The sequence below is a fragment of the Cyclopterus lumpus genome, chromosome 18 (assembly GCF_009769545.1).
Source record: "Cyclopterus lumpus isolate fCycLum1 chromosome 18, fCycLum1.pri, whole genome shotgun sequence".
NCBI lineage: Eukaryota > Metazoa > Chordata > Actinopteri > Perciformes > Cyclopteridae > Cyclopterus > Cyclopterus lumpus.
The window spans coordinates 13,779,685-13,788,973 of record NC_046983.1 but is presented as its reverse complement, the minus strand read 5'-3'; the positions used below and the strand labels follow the sequence as shown (position 1 = coordinate 13,788,973).

Below are 9,289 nucleotides of genomic sequence, written 5' to 3'. Positions count from 1 at the left end.
TTACTGTATTTTTAGGTGTTGCGCTTCATGTAACATTTTATTTCACTTGTCAAATATGAGGTGTTTACATGAAACAAACAATAACCTGTAGCTGTGGCGTCATAATGAGGTGATTAAGATGTTCAGCTCTAGTAGAGACAGTTACAGAAGGCCTGGGTCCGAAATGCACGGCCCACCACTGATATAATATACATGTATATAAACACTTCCATCTAGTTATGAGATACTATCTCATAATTTCGATGCGACCCTAATGAGGATAAGCGGTATTGAAAATGGATGGATGGATGGATCTCATAAGTATGAGATACTATGTATCGCCCATTTGCGCATTAGAGGAAAATAAAGTTTTCTTCACAGTGGCAGAATGGGCTTCCAAAGTTTGGGCATATTTCTAATGTGGGCGTGAGTGCATAAATAAACAGAAAGACAAGCCCAGCCCTCAGATCCAGCCCTCCTGACACCGCTCACTCGGAAAGCGAACGCCGAAACACGGACACCCTCCTCCCGTTTGTCAGGTCGGTGGGAACGGGACCGGTTGAAGGAATGCGCGCAGCCTCGCACAACTTAAGGAATAACTCTCCCAAAAGAAAAGGAGCCAGAAGAAGAAGAAGACCAGGATGTCCCACAGTGTGGACCTACTCGCGTGGAGCTGCCTTTTCATCGCGGTCGAATCCAAACCAGGTCCGTAAAGAAAGACTCAGTGTGTGTGTGTGTGTGTGTGTGTGTGTGTGTGTGTGTGTGTGTGTGTGTGTGTGTGCCGTTACGTTCTGTGTTCACATCCACTTCCTTTCACCAACATCTACCATTGTGCCACAGGTTGCGCAACGCTGGTTCCCAGTACTGACGTCACGCCGGCCTGGTGGTCAAGGCAAAACATGCAACTTCTAGTTTTTAAAACGGATGAATGTTGCATAGAAAAAGCACTTCTGGAAGGAAGATCCCCACTAATGTGTTTATTTAATTCCTCCCTTTTGATCCATTGAAGTGGACCACATACTGACCAAGACACATACATACACCACATACTGACCAAGACACATACATCAAGACTAAATTCGGGAAACTTTCCCCAGTAAACGCCCTGCTTACCTGGAAGAGCTTTAGGAGGTCTGGGGGTCCACAGGTCAAGAGGCAGATTAAAGGCACAGTGGAACCAGATGTTGTTGTTGTTTTATGTCTGTAGTTTTGCTCTGTCACACCTCAGGCCCCATCTTGCCACCACAGAACGTGTCCCTGCTCTGGATCACTGGTTTCCAGCCCCAGTTGTCCTGGGTCCCGCCGCAGCATTTGGGGGCAAACTGCACATATGAAGTGTTTTTGAAAACCAAGAAAGGCAGAGAAAAATATGTGAGCGTGCATATAGTTCTCCACTTCATTTAGCAAAAAATGCATTTCTGATGAGCAGCTATATGCTTATTATTAAAGGTGTTGACCTCTTTGAGGAGTCCCGGTGGCTTCCTGCACCAAAGTACCTCAACACTGACACATTTAAATATTTCAGCAAGTCAGATACATAACCTTTTGCATAATCGCCCACCATCCTTAGAGGATGGCACTGGCTTTATTATTTGATATCTGTTAATTCTTCTTCTCGCTCTCCGGTTCTCTGCTCTCAGCTGACTGAAAACCTAGAGGAGCAGTTTTACATCGTGATGGAGGGAGGGTTTCTCAACATGTCCGTCGGAACCGTCTGTGACCGCCGCAGTGAGCTGGCCTGGGTCAGCGTCGACAACGCAGGTGGGCCGACGTGCACCAGCGTGCGGATGCTCTTGAGTGCACAAGGACGCGTGCAGTGCATTGACATCTGCTGCTTTGTGCTTCCCTCCCAGAGCTGGTGAGGAAGCTGCAGTGCTTCATCTACTCCGCCACGCGCACGCACTGCTCCTGGCAAAAGGCTGGCCGAGCTCGAGACCTGCGGTTCTTTTATCGGTACGTGCACGTGTACATTGTCTTCACATCCCACACTCACACACTCATCTGGGAGCGGTGCTGTACTTACTACAATGTGTGTGCAGAAGCTGCGTCACCATGTGCCATTTTTTTGGGGAGTACTAAGCTGGGGTTCAACTGAGGCTGAATTCTTCTTGTTTTATGGCTCATCCTTTTTTTATCAGTCCAGGCCTCCGTTTAGGAATTGTTTGTTGACTTTATTCTTTTTCTGGACCCATATGCCATGTCTGTTGCCTCCGGACAACCATCCATCAGCAAATGCTATAACGTGTGTGTATGCAGGTGTGAAAACATCATCGGCAATATACTCCTCTGTGACCTTACGTTCAAATTTATACGGTGAAATGTCAAATTAATGCATTCTGTCTGTTCCATTAAGCTCTGTTTGTCCCGACGCTCCTTCATTACGAGAACCCGCCCCCTAAACACCAGATGTGTGCTGGACTCTTCCAGCTGTTGTGAACATTATGAACCTTCCTTGACTCAGACCTCATTTAAGCCTGAGACTCCTTCGGCCGCTTTGAGATCGTATGATTGAGGGCGATTTTGTTGCCTTTTTCAAATTTATTTTACAAAGCACTTTCCTTTCTCCAAATAAAGATAGGAATGTGTTCGATGGCCCAGGGGACTCCTCTAAGGACTTTACCCGGGGGCAAGACATGAATAGTGCTATACGCACCTCAGATGGATGAGAAATGGTTACAAACGCTTCTCTCTTTCCAAGATTACTGAACAACAATTTTAGCGAATCCGGTCGGAAGAAGGTCCTCATCCGGGAGTGCTCGTCGTACACTGAGGTCAGGACCGGCTGTGACCTGGAGGCTAACATCAACCAGTCAATCCACATCTGGTTTAATGGAACGGTGAACAACACGGTGGCCACGAACACCTTCAAGAAAGACACCTCCAACGATGGTATGGAACACCAGCACTCATTTAGCATCATAATCCTGTGTGTGTGTGTGTGTGTGTGTGATATTTTTAATGGACTTTTGAAATCCTGGTTGCTTTGCAGTCTGTTGTGTGCCTGCGCTGCATCTCTAATGTCTGTATCCTGCAGTGCGACTTCCTGCCCTTAACTGGACCGTCACTAAAACTCAGGATAAATTCCATATTAGCTGGACCCCTCCTGAAATTGAAAGACGTTGGAAGTTTGAAATTATTTACACAGAGTGTAGTGAAACAAAGGTAAGAGACGCAACAGTATTTTGATGTTTGCCTGCACATTGAAACTGTGAGACTCATGGTCCCCAGAGGATGAAGCTTCCTCACTGTGGGGAACCCCTGACTTTTCCACGAGCACCACCAGCCGGTTGCCACTTATGGCTTTCACTCAAATGTCTCAACGACTGTTAATGTCATGAAATCTGGCTCACATCATGGTTCCCAGAGGATAAATCCCACAGACTTTGGCCCCCATGAGGTCAATGTCTGTGTTTTGAGAGAAATTCCTTGACGGCTATTGGAAGGACAGTCATGATCCCCTCAGGATGAATTGGAATCAATCTGCTGACCATCAGGTCAACATGTTCCTCTGCTTTGGCTTTCTACCAAACAACTGCAAATCCTCATTTGTACCCTAAAATAAACCTGCTGCAGTCCACTCAGACCTTTCACAGGATTCAGCATTGAGTCGTAGCAGTCGGTCCTCTCAAAGTAGTCGCTGTCACCGCTGTGTCCTCGTTTTCTTACAGTCCATAACGGTTGATGGAGGAACCTCCACGGAGCTGGAACGGGTCCCTCACTGTCCGTACCGTATGGCTATGAAAGCCTTCATCAAAGAAGGAAAGACGCCATTTAGTGACGAGGTGTATTTTGGTATAGTCATCGCCTCTCTGTCTGTTGTCTTATGTAGAAAATGAACTGTCCGGCAGCTTAAAGCCACTCTGATAAGATGTACTCCCTTTTCTGCCATCTTAGTGGTAGAATGACACTTTTCTTTTTTAATTTTCTTTTACATGTTTACTCACATGAACAATTTAACTTTCACCTTCACTAGGATAGGATATTACTTTATTCATCCCCAGGGGGAAACTTAGTGAAGCAGCAGCAACAATGTTTACATATATACAATACAATAAATTAAAATAGCAGGGCAGGACATATTACATTTACATTTAAGCATTTAAATAATAATAAAAGAAATGAAAATGTAAAAAATAAAATAAAAATGAAAGTGTATACAGTGTATAAACTACACTTGATTTTAAATTGTAACTTAAAGATGTAGCAGCGATCGTCACGTCGTAATTGTGATGTTTTTGCGTGCAGATTCAGATCCCAGTGCGTGGCTGTATGCTGCCATTATCATCCCAGTGATGTTCGCTGGCCTGGCAGCACTGGTCTTGGTGTGTTGCAGGAAGTATGTTAAGTTGTCACTTTTTTGTTGCGTTTGCTCCGGTAGATTTTAATTGTTTACCTCTGATATTTAACTTTCTTTATCTTCAGGAATAAGGAATACATGTTCCCCAAAGTACCAGAACCTCGGGACCTCCTCAGCAATATTTCTGACAACAACAACAAGGTGACTAAGTCTGGGGTCGCACCCCGGGTGATTAGGGTCATGAATCTCCAGAAAAGAAATCTGAATTTTCTTGAATTTAATTCTATCTTCACTTTGTTTTTGAGAATGTGTTTTTGAGGAATAACATGTTCTATACATCAGACCACTCTGTAAAAACCTTCAGAATATAGATAGGAAATACATTATAAAGTTTGGTGAATGGAAGTGGAGATTTCATGCTCAGAGTCTGACTTTTTATTTATTTTTGTTGATAAAACGGCCTTTAAAAATCTGTATCTTAAAATAACAGTGCTTGTGAATAGGGTACAAAGTGAACTAATAGAAATCCCGGTGAAACCTCCCCGGTAGATTAGCTACAATTATGTTTTGTATTACTACTTTTTTCTGAAAGGTTATGTTTAATTATGCAAATGAGGCATTGCTAGAGTGACGGGGTCCCTCTTTTCTTCTTGTTTTTTCTCAGAGCGCTGATCACACCCTGTGTGTCCCGGCGGAGGAAGACGACAACTGTAGAATCTCTCTGGTGGTCGATCCCCTCATCAACAAGCTGGACGCGTCACAATCCCTCGAATCGGCCAAGGCACCCGAAGTCTTATGTCCCATGCTGGCTCAACAAAAGAGTGCGGGCCCCTAACTGTTTGACCTTGAACGCTTGCAGGCTCAACATCTTCAGGAACAACCACACAGGCCACACAGATTTCATTCATCTGGATCACTTTATGAGTTATGCTTTAACTTCTCCAATCTATTTTTTATTTTTATATTTTTCGCTTTCAGAGAAGCTCTTGAGAAGTTTGTAGAGCTGAGAATCACATGAAAGATATGTTCTGTCTGGAGAATGCACAGTGTTGTATGGATTGCGTAATGAACTGGGACCATGTTAGTATTATGGACCATCTTTTTTTCTGTGAAACGTATGAAGAACTCATGGAATAAATACTTTTGTCTGTTGTACGAGCAAACAGGTTGAATATGTTTTTTGTATGTGCCCATACTGGCTAATGCTGGGTGCACTTTTGAATAGTTCAGAATTTATGATAGTTTTTTTAATAGTTTTTCAATAAAAACAAACAAAAGAGAACCGCCATTCAGTGTTGCCGTTTTTAAAGGAGCAATTTTACATTTTAAGAAAAATGCTTCAAGCTGTAAAATGGTAAAACACTATCTACCAAGTTCATTTGAGGATTTAGAAACATTTCAATTGTAGAATTCCCTTAACAATTAACAAATTACAGTTAGGGCCATAAGTATTTGGAATGTTTCTTATTTTCCTATTTACACGACTTTACACAGATTTGAAATGACGCAGTCAATATGTGGTTGAAGTGTAGACTTTCAGCTTTAACTCAATGGATATTACAAAAATATTGCATTAACCGTTTAGGAATTACAATGATTTTTACACAGTCCCCCACATCTTACACAGTCCCCTACATCTCAGTAATTGGAAGATTGTCTGACCAATGGTTTAATATTGTCATATTAAGCAGATAAAAAGCTCTGGACATGATTCAAAAGGTTGAGTTTGCATTTGGTAGCTGATCTCTCAGCATGAGGACCAAAGAGGTGTCAATGTAAGTGAAGGAGGCCATTAAAAGCCTGATAATACATAAACCTATCAAGCAGATAGCAGAAACATTAGGATTGACCAAATCAACAGTTTGGTACATTCCTAAAAATAAGGAATATTCTGGCAAGCTCACTAACACCAAACGGAAGACATGTAAAGTAGACGTAGCAGAATTCTTTCCTTGGTGAAGAAAACCCTTCATAACATGAATACTGAGGTCAAGAATACTCTGGAGGAAGGAGGCATGTCTTTGTTAAAGTCTAAAATCAAGAGATGGCTTCATGAACCTGAATACAGAAGGTTTACTACAAGGTCTAAACCACTGGAACACTGAAGACAGATTACACTTTGCCAGAAAACATCTGAATGAGCCCGATGAGTTTGAGATGAAGATTCTTTAGAAGATGAAACCAAGATGAACTTGTACCAGAATGATGGGAAGAGAAAAGTGTGGATAAGGAAAGGAACGACTCCTGATCTGAAGCAAAACACATCCTCTGGTTAACATGGTGGAGGCGGTGCTATGGAACTGGGTCATGCTGTTCATTGATGATGTCACAGCTCGTCAAAGGATTTTCCTCCAAGTATTACAAATTATCATATATTCCCTATTATGTTAGTTTAACCAATTATTTCTGCACCTCTGAAAATGTGGGGGACTGTGTACAAATGGCTGTAATTCATATTTTTGTGATATCCATTGAAACAAAGCTGAAAGTCTACACTTCAACCATCGACTGCTTTATTTTAAATCCTCTGCAGTCGTGTAAATAGGCAAAATTATGTCACAGTCCAAATATGTGTGGCCCTGACTGTATATATCTAATTTGTGTAGTCTGTTTAAAAAACTAAACAAAAAAAACCCCTCCTATTATGGTTTATAATTCTTTCTGTCATATGTGTCCTTTACATTTTCACCTTGGAACACTTTTAATTAATTTAATCGAGGGAGAGAGCAGAGTGGAGAGTTGACGAGCAACATTGTGTGATGAGAAACATAAATCCTAATATTGACCCCAGAATTTATAAAATGAGAATGCAGCTCACCCTGCAGTGCACACCATGTTTCGGTAGACCTGGACACTGTGATATGATCCATCCTCGAGGAATAAACCAACCAATTTAAGGCTGATCAAGTCTTTTTTCTTCTTTTCCTAGATTAGTGTGAGCAACAGAACTAACTTTCAAGAAAAGTAAGACAGATGGTGACTCATTACCGACACAGACAAGTTTCAGTTCTGCTCCAGTAGCTTGGTCGAGGACGTGTCGAAATGGGGTTCGCAATTGCTTAATATTGCAGAGCACGTGGCTGTTTCCTCCTAAGAGCAGCTGTACAATCACATTTTTAAGAATGACTCGAGATGCCATGAAGAAGAGCTCGTGCCTGTTGTGTTGGTATCGCACAGTTAGATATTCAGGGTGCACGTCGCTCCGTGTGATTAACCGGGATGGACCCCCCTCTGTGTGCTACTCTGGTGTCCTTGACATGACACGTGTACAGAGACAGCGGAGATGACAGGACATGAATCCCGGTGTCACGCTGCGGTGAAGGGCATGTGGGGGCATAATTGGTTATCTGATGCAATCGTGGTGTAACCCCGCTCGTGTTATTCCACAGCAAAGCTGCCGTACAACGCACCTCCACTGGGTGCACGTGCGAGAGTAAAGGATGAGTCCAAGACTGTCGAGTGTAAAAAGGCCATTTTCCATGAAGTCAAACCCTGTTCGGGTTTAACGGAGCTATTTGTTCTGAGTGTCGAGCAACCGCTGTCATCGCCTCATAGAAAACGGGTCCTTTTCCTCTGTGGTTGAAACTTTCTCGGATCAGCTGGATATCTGGTTTCACTTTTGTTTTCTATATCTGTTAGAGACACATCATATATATTTAAGGGCTTAATAGATGTAATATTGCAATGTGAAACCCGATGAAACACACCTCCGATAGGCACCATTTTGGCTCTATTGTTCTTGTTTCTTTTTTTGCTACGAGTGTGACGCTAGCTTTAATGACCCACCTTGAACAAGATTTCCGGTGGCGCGGTTTCCAAAATAAAGCCCTGAAACCCGCAACAATTTGTTTTGTTTTTTATTAAAACAAATGTTGCTGTGTTCACACAGTTCTCGCTTGAAAAAAAATCATATATCTTCAAGAGCAATCTTTTCATATATATATATATATATATATATATATATATATATATATATATATATATATAGTATTACAATGTTAACTCACGCAGCTTTGTTCCCACATTTCTACATTATAGTAGATATTTACTTTTTGTAAATAAAGTTTGGGTTTATATTTCATCGTTGCCTTTGGGTCAATGAAGACCCTTTAATTGAATTGAACGCAAATAACGTCTATGATGAAGTGACTTTTACTTTGTGAAACGCGAGCTTCAGGCTTCCTGTTGCACGCCGGCTAACCTGACTCATCTCTGAGGGACTTCCCACCCGCGAGTGAGCAACAGCGCCCTCTAGTGGTCGTACCCGACAGAGCCAACATGTCGGCCCAAACTGGTCCTGATGCTGCGAGGATGCAGAGAGCAGCGATATGAGAGGATTTATGAATGTAAAGCGTGCCAGGCCCGTTTTATCCTGGCGCAGTCTCTGTGGCGCAATGGAATAGCGCGCTGGACTTCTAATCCAGAGGCTCCGGGTTCGAGTCCCGGCAGAGATGAGTCACTCTGTGTGCCACACGGCAGACCTGCGGTCACTTTTGTCCGTTGGAACCGAAGATGATGTTTTGGTTGCAGATTACTAAACTGTAACAGTCGTTCCTCCCTCTCCGAGAAGTAATGTGTGATAGTGAACATGTAACCACACCGCCCCATCATCCTCCATCTTCCAAGTAAATTAACCGTTTGTTCCCTTCTGGTAAATTCAATTCAATTCATTTAATAAATGTACCCTAGCAGTGAAAATAATCTTGAGTCCATATTTAATCAAGTGAACTCATATGAGTCTGCTTGTTCTTTACTGATACCATTGTCTAATAGGGACACATATACATGTTTTTGTTTATTTGTATTATAGGCTACATTTGATTATACTTGGCCTTAAAACGGAAAAATAATTGGCTTATCTTTATTTTGCTTTTTGCGCTCGATCTCTGCCAAAGGAGTTCTAACATCTTAAAAGACAGAAAGGATGCAAAGGAACTCTTGTACAAAAACCTAGTGTATATTTGTTTCTGTAGCCTGTGTAACCATAATCAAAATGACAATTATATAGTATTG

At 42.2% G+C, this 9,289-nt stretch overlaps 1 protein-coding gene and 1 non-coding gene across 7 annotated transcripts; both read left to right on the top strand.

The window, feature by feature from the left end:
- The first annotated feature begins 429 nt into the window (after window positions 1–429).
- Window positions 430–5,564, top strand: il13ra1 (interleukin 13 receptor, alpha 1). 6 transcript variants are annotated; one of them, XM_034557201.1, is made up of 11 exons: window positions 430–684; window positions 820–871; window positions 1,208–1,350; window positions 1,620–1,740; window positions 1,833–1,932; window positions 2,678–2,868; window positions 3,014–3,141; window positions 3,648–3,771; window positions 4,225–4,315; window positions 4,402–4,477; window positions 4,941–5,564. In XM_034557201.1, exons 1-11 carry the CDS (start codon window positions 547–549, stop codon window positions 5,109–5,111), a joined length of 1,335 nt encoding a protein of 444 aa, XP_034413092.1. In that variant the 5' UTR covers window positions 430–546; the 3' UTR covers window positions 5,112–5,564. The 6 variants fall into 6 exon arrangements, with proteins under 6 accessions (XP_034413092.1, XP_034413093.1, XP_034413097.1 ...); XM_034557202.1 differs by lacking the exon at window positions 820–871 and having other exon boundaries at window positions 1,228–1,350; XM_034557206.1 differs by lacking the exon at window positions 4,941–5,564 and having other exon boundaries at window positions 3,648–3,761; window positions 4,402–4,470.
- A 3,092-nt stretch (window positions 5,565–8,656) lies between these two features.
- On the top strand, window positions 8,657–8,730 carry trnar-ucu. The gene has a single exon. It is a non-coding gene; the product is annotated as a tRNA-Arg (tRNA).
- Window positions 8,731–9,289: the final 559 nt, after the last annotated feature.

Excerpts from the sequence above, each read along its gene's own strand:
- il13ra1 (XM_034557201.1), top strand. The coding sequence starts at position 547 with ATGCGCGCAGCCTCGCACAACTTAAGGAATAACTCTCCCAAAAGAAAA. Across the intron at positions 1,741-1,832 it reads GGTCAGCGTCGACAACGCAG|AGCTGGTGAGGAAGCTGCAG; the intron begins GTGGGCCGACGT and ends CTTCCCTCCCAG. Across the intron at positions 2,869-3,013 it reads GAAAGACACCTCCAACGATG|TGCGACTTCCTGCCCTTAAC; the intron begins GTATGGAACACC and ends TGTATCCTGCAG.